General features: G+C 38.4%; 1 protein-coding gene across 4 annotated transcripts; it reads right to left on the bottom strand.

The window, feature by feature from the left end:
- Positions 1-1992: 1992 nt before the first annotated feature.
- SPDL1 (spindle apparatus coiled-coil protein 1) lies at positions 1993-21357 on the bottom strand. Of its 4 annotated transcripts, none has more exons than XM_068417221.1 (14): positions 21271-21357; positions 20143-20226; positions 19379-19428; positions 17381-17556; positions 15942-16118; positions 15431-15625; positions 14972-15121; positions 14211-14309; positions 13224-13334; positions 11463-11603; positions 9788-9897; positions 8416-8603; positions 7121-7463; positions 1993-2807 (listed from the first exon to the last, which is right to left on the bottom strand). In XM_068417221.1, exons 4-14 carry the CDS (start codon positions 17537-17539, stop codon positions 2657-2659), a joined length of 1824 nt encoding a protein of 607 aa, XP_068273322.1. In that variant the 5' UTR covers positions 17540-17556; positions 19379-19428; positions 20143-20226; positions 21271-21357; the 3' UTR covers positions 1993-2656. The 4 variants fall into 4 exon arrangements, with proteins under 4 accessions (XP_068273322.1, XP_068273323.1, XP_068273324.1 ...); XM_068417222.1 differs by lacking the exon at positions 21271-21357 and adding an exon at positions 20880-20960; XM_068417223.1 differs by lacking the exons at positions 13224-13334; positions 14211-14309.
- Positions 21358-22766: the final 1409 nt, after the last annotated feature.

Genomic DNA, 22766 nt, shown 5'->3' with positions numbered 1-22766 from the left:
TTCTTTTCCATGGAACATCCAATTTATATTGTTTATCTACCAAAAAAGATTTTGAGGCTGAACCATTTAATCTTTTACTTTACTATGCATTTTGAGTACTAACTTTCTAACCAGCAATAATTATCTTCCCTACTGCTCATTCTGTTCTCTTGTAATACGAAAGTCCTGAGCAAAATTGTTCCTTTCTAGCACTTTTAAAAACATGCTTTATCATGTAGGTCTAATAAACCTAATTAGTAGAATACTACTATGTTTTGAAAAGAAATGATATACAGAAAATTCCCTTCCAAACTGGGATCCAATTTGTAATACTCTTTTGATGCCCTGAATCTCTTCCATCTCAGAGATCTGATTCTGCAGAATACATCTAAATACCCCCGTACATTTGAACACAGCTCCGTTCCCACCTCAGAGCTCAATGCCCCTCCTTACCATCCCGACTCACCACAATGCCCTGACTGGAGGACCCAAGCTTCTGAAGTCATTGCTGCTTCCCACCTGCCATCCCCTTCCCCCACACCCCGCTCGCAGCGTTGCACACATCTGCTCTTGCTTCCTCCTGTCACGCTTTCATGATGATGCTTTTGCAACTCATTAGCTACTAGCGCCTACTAGCACTTTCCCCTAAGTTAGCTAAGACAATCTCCTCGTCTGACTTGTCTGAAAAAGTCCAGCTATTAACTTCTAACAAATGGATTGAGCAACAACATCTCTTTTCAGCTTTAAGAGGAAAATGCATCCAGACAGCAAAGCATACACGGTAACCCTGAAATCCTGTGTTCCTACAGCAGAGGACAAACCCCAAGGGTCTAGAGAATCAAAGCAGATAATAGTTAAACCCTTGGTCAGTGAAGGTTTTATTCCAAGTAGTTGTTGGTTTATTTGTGTAATTACCATTCCACACTATTATTCCACAGAAAATAGTGGACAGAATCATTTATCACCCGCATGTACCTTGCCATCTTTTCCTTACGTCTTTTTCCAGGCAGAAGGTCTTTACAGTCAAGTAGAACATTCCTTGCTTCCCCAAAAGCTAAAAATCTTTCTGCCTAGGGAACTCACAGGTAGAACTTACCTTTTGAGGGGCTGGAGGGCAGGCAGAGGAAGAAGGCAGGGAATTCTTGCTTCCTTTAATACTTCTATCAATTCCAGAAAACAAGATCTTACAAAATGTTGACTACCTGATTATCAATTTTTAGCTATGCTAACTTCTGTTATACAGAAGAATTTAAGCAGAATACAACAGTTGCATTTAACTTGCTCTAAATTCTATTATATACCAAGATCTGTGAGCACAGCTGCAGGAAAGCAACTGATTCAACAAAACAGAAAAGAAAACATGCAAAGTAATTCCATGCACTTAAAGGACAATACCTTAAGTATGTTATGGCACAACAAAAGCCTTAATTCCAGACCTCTTGCCCTACCTATTAGTTGTAATTCTGCAAAAGATCTGTAAGCATGCGTGTATCATCTAAGATGATAAAGACTACATGCTCCCAGCAGCACAGGTAAAGCAGTAGGTTTTGCAGTTGCATCTGTTTAAATACACAGGCATGTTAGGAGTCTTGGATTCCAAAGTACCAATGGAAGTTAATGTACAGCAGATCAAGCTGTCAAACCTAAAACCCACTGGGTTGTAAGATTCTTCCCCAAGATACTTTTTTCATAATGGATTTAAAATGAAAAGTCTTAGAAGAACTTTCATCTTAACTACTAAGTCTTTTAGTTCAAAAGTGGCTAATCGATTCACAAGAGGGAGCTTAAACCATAATAAAATGAGTCAAATGAAGTAATCTTAAACTTCCATATAAATGCTGGGGGGGGGCAGGGAAATCAATGGAACTCACTTAAATGTTCTCCTCAGAATTATTCTGTATCAAGTGTCATCAGATCTGTCTCCTAAGAACACAACGACAACACACAGCACATGCATTACAATTTCTTAGCTTTTATTGAGTGGCACTTTACAATAAAATTCTTTCTACAAAATACCTCACATCAATCAAAAAACCTGATAGCTTTAGATAAATATTTTGTCTCAAAGGCAACATAGACTACATTTTTAAAAGGAAGAGAAAGAAACATTTATTTTAATTATTAGTACAAATACAAGAATTTATAGAGTTTCAAAAGAATACTATCCTACAAATGCATAAAAAGATTCACGTGCACCTTTGCAACCAGGTCAGTCAAAGTTGAACAATTACACATTGGGGGGAAAAATGTTAAGAAGTCTGAATCCAGGAACTGGAAGAAAATCAGGAGCACATGACTACATCAACAGTCTCTAGTCTGTCTCGCTCAGGGTTGACCCCCGTCTTATTGTATAATAAAACTGCTGTGGCAAGTACTTATCTTTCAGAACAGCACTGAGCTTCAAACAAATAACAATTAACACATGTTTACAGACTCAGCCAAGGTTCAAGACAAGGCACCACTTCAGGTCACATTGCCAGGGAACTTAACAGGTGCCCTCTGGAAGTTAAGGTATCAAAAGTGCAACTCTTATTAATGCGATCATACTCTTCATAAAACAAGGCAGAGCAGTATCTAAGTTCGGAACCTGTACATTTATGTGTGACGTATGTTTACTCAGTATTCCCTGCTTCAGCAGGGCTCCAAGTTGTTCAGGTTCCTTCCATAAATGTAAGCTTTATTGCTGAGCACACTGTGTTTCAGAAGTTGGCTTAGAAGATACATACAATGTTGTATATTTTTTCTTTTGTCTTTTCTTCTCAGTTGTGATTTTATTTTCTTTCCTATCTTCTTTTTCTGTAGTTTCAAATCTGGATTCAGCTGTTAACCTACAGGCAAAGCAACCATTCTAAATGCATATTTAGTTAATAAAAAACAGGGCTGAAATAAGAGTTTTAAGCAAAATGAACGAGCCAACTGGCATAGAAGACCATCCACATGCAAAGACAGAGCAAGCAGTATTTAAGAACAAAACGAGACTAAAATAAAGCATGTTTATATCAGTCCTATTCATATTTCATCACTTAAAGTATAGCCTTCCCCCTCCCCTTATCTGCTGAAGTGTTTGGTAAAAATGGTTACTGAATGTGTTAACTGGTTGGGATCAGCCTTTAAAAAACACAGTGTCTTTGCCACGCACATAAAGGAGACCAAGTCCACAAAAGCACAACTCCAAGTGAAAAGTCCCAGCAACATAATACAAACGTGAATTTTGCTTTACCACCACCAAAAAAAGGACTAGACTTAAAGCAATATACTAGTTTCCAACCTAGTTCTGCCTATATCTTAACACCTGAAGGTCTGAAAAGTTGTTGCAAAAGATTATTTTCCGACTCTAAATTACATTATTTGTTCACTGACATGTTTTAACTCTGCTACAAATGTAAATGGGAATAGAACTGCCACATTGCTGTTAAAGAGGTAAGTTAAAAACAAGATGTAGACATGTGAGCACAATCGGATGTTTTGATTATTTAAGAATTAATAAACAGACAAATGTGTCATTGGAACAAACTGATAGCAGTATTTACTCAACCAAATCACCCACAACCAATTGACTATTACACAATTATTTTCACAGCAAAACAAATTCTGGAAAATGAAGTTCCAAATCAAACATCGCTTTACATACCAACACAAATTGTACGCTGATTCATCACCACATCTGTTAAAGCAATTCTCTAGTGACCTTGTGGATTCCTAGTGGTCTCAAGAGCCTCCAGTGAGCAACCCATAACAATCTACAGCTGCTTTCAGGGATGGTTTTCCAAACAAGAATTGCTGCTACCCAGTTAGAGTTTTATGTGCAATATAGAGAGATATGGCTGAAGATGAGGACTATGGAAGGAGCTGTAACAAAAGTTCGGGGAAATTTAGCTACAGATTTCTACCCTGCAAGTCAAGTCTGTTTTGCCCATGACTAATTGATCCCCATCTTTATCTCAACCCACAAGCTATTTCCATCTTATTTTCTTCCCCATCCTGTTGAAGGGGAGTGTGAGAACAGCTGGCATCTGGCAGCAAGCCAAAGTTAACCCACCAGTCCTCATACCAAGCCAGCTCATAGACCACCCCATTGTCATATTTCATGAAGTGTTTGCACAAGGAAATGGATAGATCAGAAAGAAGAAACAACAGTTAAACACTTCCATTTGGGAAAAAAAAAAAAGTTTGGGAAACCATGACATGATGCTATCAAGCTTTGACTTCGAAGACTCCAGAAACAAGACACAATGAGGGTTCCCTCTACCCACTTAAGGCAGATCAACTAATCTGATCAGATGGAGCTTTGCTTCCTGAGGATGAATGCCAGGCCTAAAACCCCAAAGAGAATACTAGCTATCCAGATCTCCTGCTGAGCCAAATGGCTACAGGCATTTACTGTTCCTGTTTGAACAGAGTCCAGGTAGATTTGGTATCTAATCCAACTAAATAATTTAAAAGAGCAAATAAATTCTTAGGCATTGCTCTTAGGCACACAAGCCCTTCTTTAGGTCAAACTAAAGTAAACAACCTCAAATCTAAATGCAAACTAAGTTGGGCAGCAAGGGTTGGAATTTGCTATTTCAGTTTCAGAAGTGAAGAAAAGCATTTCCATAGAGAAGTGTATCTTTACAGACTAGCTGGCCTAACAGAAGATATCACTACCTATAGCCTTTGCATTGCCTGAATCACAACAGCAATTAGCAATTAAAAATAATCACTTATATTTAAATCTTTAGTCTCAGCTACTGTGTTCTCAACACTCACATACCATAACCTAATCAGTACCATAACAAATAAAGTATTCCAATGTTTACTTGCTTTAAGTTTTTTTAAGCATACATACATATGCTACTAATTCAAAGTTATCTCACTTTACCTTGCTAAATCACATTAGCAAGCAAGACTCTTTAAACAAGCAGTTTGTCACCCATACAGATAGATCACTGACCACTTCTTCATCACCTCCTAAGCTAAGATGACAAAGCTTTTCAAACGCCATTTTCTAGAAGTGAAGTTTGCAATCCTTTCACAGTTACTATGGCTCTTTTCACTGCCACATTTCATGGACTAATAATGACAGAGCTAATTACTGCACAAAAACTACTCCAGTTACAAAAATAACCCCCAATGGCCACAGTAGCCTTTTTAGCCAGAGCATCACATTTTACTTAACACAAGGTGAAACACTTGGCAATTATCCACCATGCACATGCCAATTCTTTTTTCTTCTCCCAAACTCTCCATTTTCAGGTCCACACTCCTCCTCAAGTTGCCAGTATTTTTTGTACCTTTGCGTTTAGCTGTGTTCCTATGTAGAGTTTGGCCACATCCATCACGCAACAGTCCAGAGAATCTTTTAGTGTTTAGAAACCCAACCTCTCAAATACTCAGATTTTATCGTGACTTCCTATTTCATAACAAATCATAACAGATCAGGGTTAAATAAATCCTCGGTGTTCTCTTAACATAACAATGTTATATTATCATCATTAATTGGGGATTTAGTTGTTTATTAACGCAATCAGAAACATTAACAAAAACTTCTGCCTGGATTTGCCTTTTACAGGTTCATACCACCACTGAAAACAACTTTAAAGCTTATATGGGGTTTTGCTGCTGCTGTTATATTGGTGGCTTTTATTTTTTTAAGTCTACTGATTTGTGTTTTATTCCTTATTTGAACCAACAGCAATGGGTGCAAGATTAGAACCCTGCCTCTGAACTACGATTTCATCTTTCTCTTCCACTTTTTCCACCTGCTCTGTTTTCAGACATGAACCCCATGAAATGAATTCCTCTCCATCCCCCCATCTCTGGCAGGTTTACCCCATCAGTTCACATAAACTGTTTCCAACAACTTCCTGTTGGCAGACACTGTGTCTTCCTTCCCAAAGGCAATATAACTAAATAAGTTAAACCTTTCACACCCAGGTTACACGCTATCTGTTCCTTTATGTGTACAGAACACCATCCAAACACAATCCCATCACTAAATTATCCACCTTTCAACTTTCACCACCCATGCTTGACCTCCCTGATCTTTCCTCCTCAGCAACAGTCCCCACATATTTTGACGTAGCTACTTAAACTGCTATTTCTGCCATATTCTTTCTAGACTATTTCAGAAGTTTGTACTGTTTGGTTACTTTAAATCTGTTAATTGCATCCAATGCAGCCCTGAATAATTGATCCGAGAGTCAAAATATTGATCCAGTTACTTCTGAATGCCATTGATTTTGAATATACTGTACACATTTCCGTGTGTTAGGCCTTCCTCCATCTTTGAAGCTGCTGTCGTTCTAGATTCAATAAACTATTTTTACTAGCAGACATCAGCAAGTTGTAAGCTCAAAACATGTAGAATATCCCAGATTTTTTTTCTCCCCCCAAACACTAAAACATGTGTTTACTATGATCATGATAGAATACAAAATCATCAGCTGGAAAAAAAAAGTCAGCATTCCTTTTACCAAGATAAAAAAGCTGGAGCTAATTACTGTACTAAGTTACTGTACCATCTATCAAAAAGTAACTTAAATTCTCAGTTCAGGGGAAAAAGTTGATCTTAGTTTAGCAGTTGTGTTTCTAGTTATCATGCATCCAGATTACAGAAGTCAGATGTCTGACAACACAAATAGCATAATTTGTTGTCTATTGTCTTCTACAATGCAATTTCTGTTAACCTAATTCAGGTTTAGAATTAGTTAATTTAAATAATTTTTAGGCTTTTAGTTAAATCTGAAAGTTGAAGGATAAAACTAGGTATGAAACTGAAGAATAACACCTATTGCCTTTGCTACTTTGCTACGTAACAGTTGTGTGGCAGCTTTGAAGGGACCAAGAACAGCGTCCTATTTCTGCAGTTAGAGCAAACTGAGTGAACTGCCGTGCTGTCTGCACACCTTAAACGTTTTCAAGCAATGGGAAAGTTATTTCAAAGATTGTTACAGTTTCAAGAGTCTTTTTCATTAGTCATCATTTTAGTCTTCTAAAAGGTTTTGAGAGATTCACCGTAGGCAGCTGGAGCTGATGAATTACACGGCATGCAACACTGAGGAAATAGACAAAGAACTGGATAGCATAGTTCATGCAGCGAAAGAAAAGAGAGGCAGGTCCGTGCAGAATGCCTTGACCACAGAGAGAAGCTGACACTGACCTTGTGGCAGCTGAAGTCAAGGAATTACTTCCACTTCTGCTGTCTGAAGTAAAGGCATCGTAATTCTCGTCTTTAGCTTTAACCCTCTTTCTTTCTCTTTCAGGTTCAACTACTTCTTGCATCACTTGAAGAGCTGTATTTGTTGGCAGTGCTTCAGAAGCATCTTTTTTCAGAGAAGCATCACTTTGCTCCACATTCTTAGAAGTCATTGTTTCTTCCTTACTTGGCAATTCAGTGAGAGCAGCTTCTTTTACTGAAGTATTTTTGCTGTCCAAGTATTCACAAGTACTGTCCACTGGAATCTTCTCCCCCTCCTTTTTAATTTTAGTGTCTTTAGGTAATTCTAAGAAAAAAAGGAATATACTTTTTGTACACAAGTGAAGCTGGAGTTAACTTGTCCACCAACATGTTCATAATAAAAATAATAAAGAACATCTCACATGACTAAAGACCTTGGAATAATTCTTAATAGACAATTTACATCCCTTAAAGAATGTAGTTTCATATCGTCTGTTATCAGCAAGTAAGCATCCCAACAGAAGTTAGCTTGAAAAAGACAAAAATCTCTTTCTCTCCATCCACTCTCCCTTTTTACCAAGGCTTTTAATTAGATGCTCTGAACTACATGAATATGCTCAATGATTTTATTGTCGTTTTGGAGGCTGCTGAGGTAAACTTCCACAACTACGATTTTAAAATTAAATCCTTTGGGTGTGGACAAGTACCAAACCCAATTCACCCATCTAGTTCCCCATTCATCTTCCTCCACAGACTACAACTCCCTTGTTTCTGCACAACTCCAGCTATCAGCTGTTTTTCAGGTTGGCCTCTGTTGTCAAAACTTAATCCATATTAGCTTGAGCTACTGAACAGTTTTCCTCTAAATGCTTTGCAGTTATTACAAAGCTCGGATCAGCTGCCTACATTCAGAAAGCTGGTACTTGTCCTCAACAGAGAGGAGATACTGCTACTATTATGAAAAGCACCTCCTGAGAATTTGTTCCCACCTACTTCACTAGGGTTGTCTAGCCATACTCCAAAGCCTCTGAACACTATGATTTGTACTCTTTAGTCTTCTGAAATTAATGTTAGTATACATACTAAGTAAGGTCCTTGAGCAAGGTAGGGCTTCAGTTCAGCAGTTTTTGGACCAGGTTATTATCAAAAAGACAGCCATTTAAACATTAGTTTATATCTAGAACTAACCCAATGTCTTCTTGTATAATGTCGTGCAACTTGTGAAGGTTGAGAAGACCAGATTTTTTTTTTTTTCCATAGGGAAAAGTAATATTTACCTTCAGGTTCGTATTTCATTTTTAGCTCATCCAGCATAACTCGCAAGTTCATGTTCTCACTCTGACAATCTTGCAAAAGCCTCTCATTTGCGAAGAGTTTCCTTTCAATTTCCAGAACTCTTTGGCTCTCATACAGAGCTTTCATCGTCTGCAAGGATAGTTCATTTTTCAAGGCCTCAGCTTCCTTGCTACGGTGGGAGGAAAATTATACAGTCAGAGTTGGTTGTTGGGTTTTTTTGGTTGTTGTTTTAGTTTGGTTTTTTTTAGCAAAGCAGCAGATACAAAGTCAACTAAGCATTCGGAAACTTCACATAAAATTCGTATTTATACACTAGTAGGAAATGAAGAGATCTCTTTCGGTACAATGAAAGTTTTCACTTGAACTTTGCATAGAGCAGTGAGTTTAGTTTAATAAGCATTAGATATAACGCTTGTTAAAAACAAAGCTGTGTGCTGAACAACGCACACGTGCATATGTAACTGGTTTGAGGAACTTTCCCTAACCTACAAATTCATTATTTCGTCGGGGTTTTTTTAGGCTATGTATAAATTAATATAACTACTTCTATAACTGACAATACAAGCTTTATACACAGGCATTACTTTAAGTGACCATCATAAAAATAATTATGCTAATACTGAGCCCATGTCCTTGCCTCTGTTTCAGAGACCATTAACTTCCACATCATTAGCACTGAATCACCACCACTCAGCAATCCTAAGGTACTCGGATCATGCCACTTTCTCATAAGAGCAAGAACAGTGAGGTGACAGACTCCTCAGGAATTCCCACAGCAGACCACTGCCTCCTGCTGGAAGTGCAATACTTTCATCTGAGGGCTTCAAAACAGTCCTGAGGCCAAACACTATGGAGTTTCTAATTAATAGATATGGAATTCACTAGCCAAAGAACACACCTCAACTAAATAGTCCAAGAAAACATTTCAAGTGTTATTATCTAGCTCTTTTTAGAAGAGAAATAAATATATACAGCCTATGGACTTTAAGAAGCTTCATGTAGTTCCCTTAGAGGTTTGGTTTTTTTTGTTGTTTTTGTTTTTTTTAAGTTGTCAACTATCTTGTATCTAGAAGTATTAGCAACATTTCTACAAGAAAGCAACAATAATATCAAATAGTTCTGCTGCTGCTATCTTTTGCAACAATAAGTAAAATGACAAACAAAACAACTCTCAGTCCTATATTAAACACAGGGTAGTTCCACAGCATTAGAAAGTGAGATGACAAGCATATTTGCATGTACAGAGGACTACATACAGAAAAACAGTAACAAAAAAAGGGAGAATAAAACCAAGTAGCTAGAAGATAACCAGACTACAACCAACTTCTAGGCCTCAGACCATTAAGTACATACTTTGAGTTGTCAAGCTTCATTTGCAGTAAATCTACATAGTAACCATCTTCGGACTCTCCTTCTTTTGAGCTACTACTAGCTTTGGATTCTTCCATATTCTCGTATAAAGCCTGATAAAGGAAGAATGTCAGTTTGTCAAATAGTGACCTTTCAGAAGCACATTAGTTTAGTCCTTAGTGACTTTTTCCATGCATTTCTATAGAGAAGCCTCATCATGGGGCATTTAAACATGAAAGAGAGCTCAGTTGCTCAGAGTACTTCCTCATTTGTTACAAATGTCAAATAGCAGTGAAACTGACAGTTCTCTCTCATTCACTGGGGGGAAAAAAAAAAAAAAGTAAATAAAAGAGCAAGTTCTCAACTCCAGAAGGTTTTCAACTAGCACTGCAGAATGGTTGTCTCCCTTTTTACTTGAAAATACCAGATATTTAGTTAACCCACAGGGAATTTGTTTCAGCCTTTACTTCTAGGCTTCAGCAGCTGGACCCCAAATGCAATGAATACAAGTCACATTAATCAATAGTCAAAAATCTTAAAGTCAGTTACATCTTTTAGATGAGAAAGTTGGTTCACAGTAAAGATGCCACAAATGCAATAAACTTTCTATAAAATACATCAGTAACATGTGACATTCCAGGGTTTGTTTTGTGTTTTTTCCCTGAACAAGCAGTACTCAGATTTAACACTGTCCCACAGATCTCAGGCTTCTGTCAGTCACTGACTACAGGTACTTCTGATGGTTATTTGAATCAATCCTCTAATCTCCCAATACAACCTGTTTATGGCATAGAGACAAAAATAAATACTGATCAAGCTTATACATGACACAACTGGTAAAGCAATCAAGCTGTCTCAATTGCTTACTAAAATGGGATAAGCCTAGCTTTATGCCACTTCGGTTAAATGCAGAAGAGAGTACACCTATCCTGGAAAGCATAATCCTAATGCATAAGCTAATACATGTAAGCTGTGATAAGGAAGGGCCAATCAAGTCCATAAGTACCTAAGAAAGGCTACAGTTTTTCGCTCTGTATACACACAAACATCAGTAAAATTACAATAGTGCATACAGGTGTTCTCATGTATTTCTCACCTTCTAAAAATATTGACAAGATGCTATCAAGTCACATGAAAGGACTAAAGAAATTGCTTTACAAGAACAATTAAGCAATTCAGTTTTTCTAGAAAAGAACATGCTTCAACTGCAAAGTTAAGACACATTAATGAAATAAATATCCAAGAAGTCCAATATAGCTGAGAGAATAAAAAGTGATAAAGCCTAAGTACACACAGTAAAAAAGTGAAATGGTTATGTCTTCCAAGGGGAAAAAAAAAAATAAAAAAATCAGATGTCATAGCTCAGTGAACTTTGACCAGCTCATTGAATTTAAACACTACAGGTAACTATGTAAAATATGAATATGCTACACCCAGGAACCCAGAAAAGATTGTTTCTCCAAACTGAGGGTTGGGTGGAATAGAATTTTCTGTTTCTCTAAACTTGCAGAAGTTTATGTTCTCCAGCTGTAAACCAGAACTTTGGTCAAATAAAATTATGAGCCTTTGGATCCCTTTTCAAACCTGAGCATGGACTTCAGACAGTTTTCATAATTCTTCTTATTCTCATGTTTTAGCTTCTGACTATGACTTTTCCACTTAATTATAGATAACATACCTTAAATTTTTCTAGCTGCCTCACTTTCATAAGAAGATCTTCTATCTCACCATTCTTTTGTTCTAACATTGACTGTAAGCGTTCCAGCTGCTCAAATTCTTCCTGAGAACCTTTCATCTGTAGCAATGTAGCCATTTGCAGCTGGAAATAAAAGGAAAAAAAAATCCTGGCAACAAATACTGGGTTAAGTAACTGAAAATCTCAGTCTCTTCTGCAGGACAGTTAGGGTACTCAAGCCTTGTAATTCTAATCCTGAATACAGAAGCTCACGCGATGCTTAAACTCAGTAGTCCTCACAACGTAGTCTTCACAATTGTCATCATAGGTGGACACTAAAAATCTTTAGGACAGCTGAAAAACTTACTGAACAGAGTAGTCCTGAGGCATCATATCTTTCTCTGTACTGACTAAGGAACCTACAAATATACTGTCAAGGACACACACAACATTTCACATTCAAACTGTAAACACCAAGTCAGCTAGAACCAAACTACAGTCCAGGCTTGTTTATCAGAGCTAAAAATGCATCTGTTGACAACTACTCACTCGGGGGAAAAAATACCTTAGTTCACCAACGAATTTAAAACCCCTTTTTTTGCAGTTCTGATTCTAAGGTATAGACAACAGTAAGTTTGCCTTCTGTAATATTAATTCAAGAATTTCATCTTCTTCTACACCTTCAAGTGAAATGCATCCTTTCAAGCAAAGGAACACTCTTTGTCATTACAAAAGAAGTTATCAAAGAAAAGTCTTGCATTTATAGCAGATTTTTTTGAAGCTGTTAACATCATAATATCGTAGTATGAAGGCCTTAACACATTAAGTTCGAAGTGACACATCAGACACTTAAACAACTGGAGAAACAGTATGAAATGAAATAATGGAAAGACTTAAGAGGGTGTTAATGGTAACTGTAGCATTTTTGCCAGTCTAGTCAGTATGGATAACAAACTAGGTAACAAACTTGTATCTCAGTGTTACTCACTCTTGATGTTTAAGCACTCTCCTCAAACCGCATGATCAAGTATTTGATCAAAATGAAAGGATCCACTCTTGTGTTGGAAAATCCGAAGACCAATATGAAAAGAGTTGGCAGTTTTGCAGCATCCCCTTTACATTATCTAAATCAGCTTCTGCTACCTAGCTCTCAACAGCATTTAGCCAACAGGCTCCCATCCTATGGCAGTATAGTCTAAATGAAATAGTTATGACAAAAGTTATGACTTTCTTGCACTAAAGACAGGGAGAAGCAAGAAAAATATGGACAAACAAAAACCAAGAAAGCAACCCAGAGGGGGGGAAAAAAGAAACCAACAGTGTGATCAGATGACAGAGTACAAGCCTGCCCTTTTCTTTGCATTTGTTCCTGACAACCACAGTTAATACACAGATAAATGATTGATGTAGTACAGGAATTAGATAAGAAAAGAAAAAGCAATTGTCAAGACAAACTGCATGCTAGTTTGATTAACGGCAATTGTGTTTTACTTCTATCCATTTAACAGCTACTGCCAAAGTAAGCAAACTTCAGCATAACTTGGAGTCCTAGGATGAAGTACTAACATGAGAGCAATAGAAAAATGCTGATGTACCATAAAAGTCAAATAGCACAATGACATCTCACTTGGTTTTTCTCCCATTTCCCTCCCCCCAGACAACTGTATCATATTTTAAGGACAGACAAATCCCCTAGCCTGTGTACTAAAGCATTGCCTTACCAGATCCCAAGGAAACCCTGGAGTATTACGGTAATGGTCATACCTTCATTCTTTGCAACTGTTCTCTAGTGAATGCATGCTGTTTTTGTAGTGACTGATATTGTATTTTCACACTGATCAGCTGTCGTTCCATTTCTGCCCTACGGTCCTCCACCTACAGAACATTGTTAACAATTATTACTATGAAAATTACAACACTTGTCATCACTTGGATGTCAAGTTTTACATGGAGATGTTACCTAGCAATTGATGTTGGTTCTACAAATACTGCTTTTTCCAGCAACAGTACTTGAAAATATACACTGTTGTCATGACCTCTGAGATAAAAGTGAGTAGATTGGGCTTCAGCTGCTACAGCACTATCAGTAAAGTGCAACAGATTTTTCTTTTGTTCTTTTGATATCAAAATAAAGTAACATTTCATATGCTTCACTGTTGCTGTAGAATAGTTTTGTCCATTGGCATGAGAACAAATAATTTAAAAAAAACTATATCAACTATGTACCAATTCAGCCCATTCCCTGGGTGGTGTTAGAAAACAAAGTAACTTCCTATGTATTTAACAGCAGCTGAACTCTTATTCAAAAACCAATTCAAAAACCCTCCCAAATGCTTAAACATCCAGCCATTTTCAGCATGTTTTTAAAAACAGCATTTAACAGCATCTTTTAATACTTCACGTACTATCTTCTGCACTAAAGAAGGCTCACCAGCTGAACCAAACTGCTAAGGGCTGCAGACAGAACTGTCATGAACCCTCAGTCCCATCTTCTATTTTAATAGCCGGGTAACTTTAAGGGATTCCATTAAGTTCACTAACTCCCCAACTTGAGAGTGTGTATAAAAATGGTTCTCCGTACATCAGTTCCTAGACAGTTCAACACCGAAGTAGTATTTGAATCTCTATTCCTCATGCTGGCCAGATCAGGCACAAATACTCTAATATTTTCAAAGCAATATAAGAAATAAAGCTTAGAAAGTATTTCTTCTGTCCTCTGTATATTCTCAGGTGTCTGTGGCATAATGGTACCTCGGCAAAGAGAGAATTGCCTTTACTGGTAGGGTCCAAAGACTGCTGCATTGCATGATCCAGCTGAACCTGAAGCTCTTGATTAGTTTCACGAGCTTTCTAGATTAAAGCAAAGAGGATATTAGTCATTTAAGTGTCTGATGTACTGCATATATGAATTTAATCAGATTTTTTTACCTCTCTTTCATTTCCTATGCCTTTAGCACAGATTATCTTGTACTGCAGTACTTAGCTGTACATACAGTTCCACTCAGTAAGAGACAATCAATTTTGTTTCACCAAAGGGGTTAACATTACACTTGCTCTTCAGGACAAGAGCATAACTAAAACCTTTAAAGGAAAACTTTGATGTTCATCAATGGGATTAATGGTATTGAGACTACTAGCGTTGCCGTGCTATTTAGTCACAAATCCTCTACTACCCAGTACAAAGTTTTCCAGGGCATTCAGTAGGAACTTGAAATAACGGTGAGAATTGCATCAGTGACCTCTCGGAAGGTTCTGTTTGAGAATACTGCAATGCGAACGATCTCCATACACAGACTTCCATAAAAGAATGCCAATATAGAGAGTGTTTAGCAACAGGCAATACCAAACATGACTAGCCAATATCCTTTTTTTCCCCCCCCTCTGCCTTCTGCTCATTCCTCCCTCCTCAGAACTCCTCTCTCAAAACTCCTCTGATTTCACTGAAAAGCTACCACTGCAACTTGTGGAATTCAGGGATCATCTACCACTGTTGAATAAAATTAAGAGAATACCTCTAATGCATTACAGTAGGAAACAACTTCTTTTTCCCTCTCTTCTTTTTCTGCCTGCAGACGCTCCAGCTGATTACGTAAATTACTGTTTACAAGTTCTAATTGTTCTTTACTGTACTGCAGTTCATTCAGCTTTTCTTCAAGACTGGCCTAAACAAAAAAAGACCCCCATATATGAAATAAAAAGGTTATGAAACAATTTGAAGAAAAGCAGGCCCATGTGAAGCAAACAGGTTTGTTAGTAGTAATTACTTCCAATACAAAATATTATCTTGAAGAAGAGGTTCTACTAAAGTCTAGTTATTAAGGTTATTATTTTTTTCTGTGCACATTTTCTTAATAGTAATACAATCATAAGGCAGCAACATCCACAAAGCATCTAAAAATGAAATGAGCAAAAGCACAGAATTTTATCTCCAACTAGCCTACATTCCCAATAATTAAGTACTAGTCACATACCTTCACACTTTCCAGTTCAGTGAGTTCTACCTGAAGATTTAGCATTTCTGAAGACATGGTCTCATGTACACGTTCAGACATCATACGTAGTTCTTCTGATTTGGCAGCAATTATTTCCTTCTGATGATCCACTTTGTGTCTTAATTGTTTCTCTGAGAGTCGGGTTTCATCTAGTTCTGCTTTCAAGTTCTCCAACTTAAAGACAGTTGACAACTAAGTAGTACCATTTTATAATAAATTCTTGAAAAGCACAATTAATTTTGACTCGGTTCTAATTACAAAAAATGTCTTAGAAATACAACTTAAGAGTAAACTTTTAAAAATAAGCTTTGAAATTTAATGTCATTCACAATGTAACTATGCAGATGTTTGTTAAAAACCACCCAAACAAGCTCCTACACATTAAAACTATTTATTAGATTTGTTTCGGTAGTAAGTGTGCAATTATGACTTAAATACATATTCTTTAAAATGCTATAGCAACATTTTAGCTGTATATTAGGTGCCAAACCTTGTTTTTAAGGTCACTAATTTCCTGTCCATAGACTCTGTCAAGATGTTCTTTCTGTTTCTCCAGTTGCATATTTTGCTGTTGCTTCAGGGAATCACATTCAAAACTCAAGCTTTCCAACATTCGATTCTTGAGTTCAATTTCTCTCTGAAGGGAGTATTTCTCTTGTTCAAATTCCTGAAAGAAATAACATACTAATAAATCTAGATCTAATACTCATAAATGCTTGGGGAACGACATTCTAAATACAAGCTCAGAACCAACACTCTAAATGCTTAAAACTTGTAACTCATTCAACCTCGTGTTGAAGTCCCAATTAGGGAATTGTCATACCCATGTTTAAAAAACAAAACAACAAACAACTGCTCTGAAACTTTATGACTTATTTGGTTGTGACTTATTTGGTTGTGTAATATTCTTCATCAAAACTGTGTATTTCTTTGCACCCACCATGAAGGGTGTGGGCATCATTTCTGCAAGCGTAACAAAGAAATTTAGTGAGAGCTTACATGTCCTTTCTACCACCACAGAACCCGATCATGTTAAAACTTGTTAGAGTCCATCAAGTGTTCCCCTACTGCAGAACAGCTGGGTTCAATGTTTGGTAAAGACATCTAAAATTGTCTACTGTTCTATAATAAATCCCATCAACCCTTCCAGATTGAAGAATGACTTTTTAATCAGCTTCCCTCTATGTCTGATTATATATGTTTGCTAATTATAAAGGGCAAGCTTAGCTCATAACTGCTCCAGCCTGTAACCTAGGATTACAACCTATGGGTGCAGCTTCACAACACAGCAGCTACCATCTCAGGTTCTCTGCAGGAAAAGATGAGCCTGCCCTGCCTTCCTTATCCCTTGCGCTTCCCAGCTGCCTCTCTTGCACTAAGCTCACTACAGCAAACTGATCAAAATAAGCTACTAGAGTTATTCGGAATAGCAGGGTGCTACAACTTTCCAGCTGGTTAAAAAGAAAAGAAAAACCCAGAACAAAACCACAAGCATTTTCACTCTATCACAAGAGAAGGGATAGATGCAAAATCAATTTTACAGAGCTTGAAAGAGAACACTAGCAGCGATACAAAGCTCACAGGAAGAGCATAACAGGAATGATCGATAAACATACTGAAAACACACGCTCTAAAACAAGATGACTTTAGCACTTAGAATTCATTTAACATTAAAGACAATTAATCCTACACAGTACTGAACATTTTATGCATAATTAGCTATGAAACCCTGTCTCAGGTAGATAAAATTATGCTCAGTATCTTAGAGCAGAGATAAAAAGCCCTCTCTACAAATACATAAACTAAAAAGGTTTGTTAAAATTAATCTAGACTCTAAAAGGCATTCAAAACACCTGTGACATTTCGAAAATAGTTAAAATAAAACAAAGTTCTTGACTGCTTTCTTTTACTCAAAGTTTAAAACATCACCTCAGTTTTCTCAGTCAATTCACGGCGTGCTTGATCCAACTGATTTTGAACTTCACTTTGTGACTCCAGTAAGTGCAAGCCATATTGTGCTGCCTTTCTTCGCTCATTCTCTGCTTCCTCGAGTTGGTTTCTAAGACTTACAACGGTCTCTGGCTCCATTTTTCTTCCTTTTGTTACTTCAACATTGCAAATACAAAATGATTTAAAAATATATTGCAGTAAGTTACAGTAGTTAATCTGAAAGAAGTTATTGGATTTCCTTTCTTAATCAGGATACAAGGATATATTTTTGCATTAATACAAGACAAAAAAAAAAAAGATAGCTCACGAACAGTCCTGTGAACAGTAAAATAATAGTTATTTCTCCATTAATTTAGTTAACATCTTATTCCTGACTATGTCTTAAGTAATAGCATTCAGCAAAACAGCTCCTGTGTACCCAGCCCACTTTCCTAGCGCACTAGAACCAGAGTTAATCTCGTATATAGCTATCTTGCCCCATGCAAGAGAAGGCTAGGAAATAACCTTGTAAAAACAATTTTATGCTTATGGCTATTTTCTGTGGTATTATAAATAAAGCCATACCAACTATAGCATTACTTGTGTACACAAATAACACTTAAGATTCATGTAGGCAGCTGTATTAGCAGGACAGTTTACTCCTAATAACATTATGTGGGATATAGAAACCAGATAAAGGTAGTTGAAGGGAAGAGTCAAAAATAGAAACCCTGTTAAAATAAATATGGAATATTAACACAGGGATTTTTATTTATAAGTGCTTCATGGAGTCTTTCATTACAGTTTTCCACTTTAAACTTAAGTCAGTACAGGTGACCTATTTGTTAATAACCATGTCTTTGTCACATGTTTCAGAAAATTAATCCATTTCTATCTTTGTATCATAACAGAAGACACAAGCAAAGGTGAATTTTGCAAAAAGTTAGTCAAATCCAAAAAAAGAAAATATTTTAAAAAAAAATCAAGTCAGACTAACACCATAAGCTGATTTGACTGCTTGCTCCCAAATCTAAATCAGCACACTGCAAAAAAATCCTATTAAGACAGAAATTGCTAAGCAGCTCAGGCTTCCGAACAACATAAGCCAAGAGTTCTCTCAGAAAGTATGCAGTAACAATGCTACACAAATAAAAAAAAAATCTGCAGTTGATTTTTCAAAGCCAGGTTTCATAATTGTTATACAAGTTGGAAATTAAAGTAATTCTTCATTGAAGATCTTATTCTGTGCTTTTTCTTTTTACATAAACGATTTAGTTCTTGCCATTTCTTACTGGCACATATATTATCATTATGAATGTTAGCAAGATGCTGGCATTAATCAAGAGCAAATTTCACAACTCAAAACAGGAGAGATTATTTTTAAGAGTTATTATTGTAATGTAATACCTTCACTTTTTTTTTTTTCTAACTTTTATTCAACAGCTTCCTATAAAAGAAAAAAAATAATTTTAACATGCAAAAGTACATCATGCTAAAACTGTGCTAATTCCTTTCAGAGATACAAGATAGAAATTACCAAATTCTGTTTTTCACATTTTCCATCACTTCTTGTTATTCAAGTTTAACACATACAAAGAGACTTTATCCAGTCAGGCTCTGAAACCTCAGTTTTCACATCTAACCATTGCAATGCTCGAAATACTAGTTTTGCACACTTACGCTACAGTAAGCTAGTAAAAGACAGGAATTTTGCATACCTGTAACTAAGAATCAACAATATTACTACTAGTGAAAGGAGACGTGCACTGCGCAATTTATTAATGAAGTGTTTAACAGTAAGATGTGGCAATACGAGCATACAGTGAACCCCTCCTGGCATGCATCTGCATTAGTAAAGGGTATAAATTAATCCTTATTCACTGCATAAACAGAATTTTAAAAATAGCTTTATTTTCTGATCAAACATTATAGAGGCAACATCGCAATTTGATTGGTCCTAGCTTACTAAATTAAAAATGTAACTCAAATTTAACTCACCTTCAGAAGTCCATTTAACTCTTTCTTGACCTTATTCTCGGACTTCACCACTAAAAGAAAAAAAAAAAGAAAAAGCAACAGTTGTCTAGTCTGGATGAGTATAAGCTGCCGTTGTAGCACAGTCCTTCACAGCAGTCCTCTTCTGGAAAGGCTTAACGTCTGTGTCTGTCTTATGAAAATGCAGATCACAAGCTAAAACCCCATAGAAATGTAAATCTTATTCAAATCTCAGTTGAGGCCGCCATCAGATAGTTTAGAAACAGCCGGATCAGGCAGTGTTGCCAAAGGATAGATTCTCTGCGATTGGCCTGCGGGGCAAGTAAACAGGCTGTACCCTGGGTCACCTCCTTCTAGCACACATGTGATTTTTAGGGGTTGTTTGGGGATTTTGGTTTGCTCCCTCCCACTTCTTCAATCTCTTTTGCATGCTCTCCTCCAGTTTCACATACAAGATCTTTGAGCTCTTAATAAATCATTTACTGGATAATATTATAAAAGATCTTAGGCTTTTCTTTAATTTTATAGTTGAAGTATGAAGGAAAACTTTTCATTGTCAATTTTGGATGAAGTGAATCAGACATGTCCAGGTAGTTAGTTCATAAACCTGTATTGTTATATAGGGAAGTAATTGCCTGCAATTTAGTATTAAACATGAAAATAATGTTTTAAGATAAATTAAAGAGGTAGTAAGGTGAGCAGGTAGGAGAGGAAATAATAGAAATCAATCTCCATTTATTCTACCAAGAGTTACAAGAGTTACTCACCTTTGGCTAGTTATCTTCAAACATTTTATGACAGATTCTGTTCTGAGGGCTCCAGACCTTGATTATTCAACCACTGAAGTACTCCTTAAAAAAAAAATAATAGGGTAGGAGGTAAAAAGGCACTCTCCTGGCATGCAAACTTTCTTCTCCCACTCTATAACTGTCTTTCTACATAAACTGCTGTTCCCAAGGGTCATATGCAACAGCTGTCTATGTTCTGATCTATTCCCGAGTACCTACACAGTTTTCTGATCACTAACATAATTAGCAAGATAGTTTCTCTCCCTTAAGCCAGGTATTCCCTTTACAATTCACTGCAGTTACTTAAACAGGTCCATTTCTTCACCTACCAAGTTGCACACTCAAACAGAAATATTTTCAGGGCTAATCACCTTCCCCAAAACACATTCTTGGGTGGATAAGTATTACAGAAAAAAGAAAACAAAACAAAAAAAATAGACTACAGCCGGACCTTTCAGTGACTACAAAGTACTCGGCAAACCAGCACCTGGCTCTGTTCGCCTTTTGCTCAAACAGGGCAGGGCAATGCTGTGTCTATTAACTCAGGACGTCGCCGTTCTGCAGTTCAGGCCGGTCATCCCACGCCATTCTCCGCTTTCTGCTCGCACACCTTCCTTACCCACTTCAAGCCCACATAAGCTGGGGCTCGCCCCAGCACAAGGTTGTTAACATGAGCCCCGCTAACGCGTTCCGCACGCACACGGGCAACGACTTACAGCCGGGCTTGTCTCCCCCAGGAAAACGGCCCCTGCCCCTCCTGTAACCCCGAGGGGAAAAGAGGGCGGAGAGGGAGAGGGGCCTCCGCTGCTTCACTGGACACAGCACCTCCGGGGGCCGCAGGAGAGAAAACGGCCTTTCCCACCTGAGGCAACAGGGGAAGGCACTGGCAGCGCGGCCCCGGCGAGGGCCTGAAGGCCACGGAGTCCCGAAAGGAGGGGAGGGAGACAGGAGCCCTCCTCCGCCCTCCCCGAGCCCCTCGACCCCACAGCCCCCCGCTCGAGAGCGCCCTTCTGCAGACAAGGAACAGCAAAGCCCCGCACAGAGGAAAGCCCCCCCGCAGCTCGCTCCTCTGTCCCTCAAGGCACCCCCCGCCCCGCAGCGCGCTACCTCGGCCCAGCAGCCGGCCCGGCCCGCTCCCGCTCCGCCGCCGCTCCTGCAGTTCAAACTCGACGCCGCCACAGACCTCGCGAGAGCTGCCGCTCTCCACCTCCCTCCCCCCGCCCCTTTTCCGCTCACCGCCACGCCAGCGCGCGCGCGCGGTGCCGCCAGCCCGCGGAGCGGAACGGCGCATGCGCGGCGGGGCAGCGCGCGGGGCCATGCGTGTCCTAGCCGGGCGGGCGCCTCTGAGGAGAGGCGTGTGAGGGGGGAGAGAAATGTGTGAGGGGGAGGTTTGTGTGCGCGCCGCCGCCCTGCTCCTCTCGTACGTGTTAAGGATCAGTTGCTCCTTTAAGCTCGGCGCCGTGTGGAGTAGGTATGCGGTACGGAAGGGTGTTGGCGCAGAGACTGTGGGAAATTTTCGGAAAAAGAAAGGGAAGGCAATAAAGTTCACAGGTCAGGTCTAGTTCTGGGGCCATACCGAGCCAGAGCGCAGCAGGCCGGAGGTGCAGCGGAGATACTTAGCTCCAGAGCCACCCACAATGCCACGTCGCTCAAAGAAAGCACACAGAGTAAGTGATTAAAGTGTACAGTGTTACGTATTATCTAGGAAACCTGCAAAGTAGAGGGGCAATCCGCTCTTCCCACGCACAATTCTACAGGAGAGTTTTTGGTTTTGACAGCAGAATGCTGTAAGTGTCTGGTGTATCCCACTACCCACTTCCATGATCAAGCAACTCGCCCTTCTTCAAGCAGGGACAGCCGAGGCTGCCTGCCCCTGAGGAAATGTCACCATCTTATTCAACCAAACCTTTCCTTAAATTCCACAGAGTTTATTGTCCAAACTTCAAGAGCTACACAGCAAGTTACCGTGCATGTAGCATAGCTGTCAACTACACTTCTAACTTACTATTTTTCTTCCTAGCTTGCTCTAGTTTCTACTCATCTTCACTCCCTGCACCAGGGAGAAGACCCAGGGAGGGATTTCAGTGTTAGATTGTCCAGAATTCATAGATTTCCTAAGCCAGTGAAGGTCTGAATAATATCCACAAAGGAGCAAAACTCGTCAGCTGGAGCATTTCACTACACAGTTCTGATGGTTATTTGAGAGTCTAGCTATGTGCCATTTTCCCTGCCCCAAAAGAAAACGAGTAATTTTTACCTTTTTAAGCAGTGGTTAAATTTTTAATATATTCTGCAAGGTTAATATATTTTTGCACTTACTCTAACCACATCAGTGAGTATGGAAGGTTTATTCTTATGTCTAATGTGACATCCATGACAAAAGCCACTGCATAGAAATACACTAAAGAAAATTCTGCCTTTAAAGAAATATGGTTCAAGTAATGCAAGGTTAAAATCAAGCAACAGGCTGTAAGTAGATGCAAGGGTAACAATCCTATTTGGAGCTACCAGAACAGAAATAGGTGTCTTAAGATAAAATGGGCTTGGAAAATAAGCACATAGTGTAAAATTCTACAGAGGAAGCCAATAAAATTACTACTACT

This window comes from Nyctibius grandis, chromosome 22, assembly GCF_013368605.1.
Source record: "Nyctibius grandis isolate bNycGra1 chromosome 22, bNycGra1.pri, whole genome shotgun sequence".
NCBI classification, from domain to species: domain Eukaryota; kingdom Metazoa; phylum Chordata; class Aves; order Nyctibiiformes; family Nyctibiidae; genus Nyctibius; species Nyctibius grandis.
This window is presented reverse-complemented; position numbering and strand designations above follow the sequence as displayed.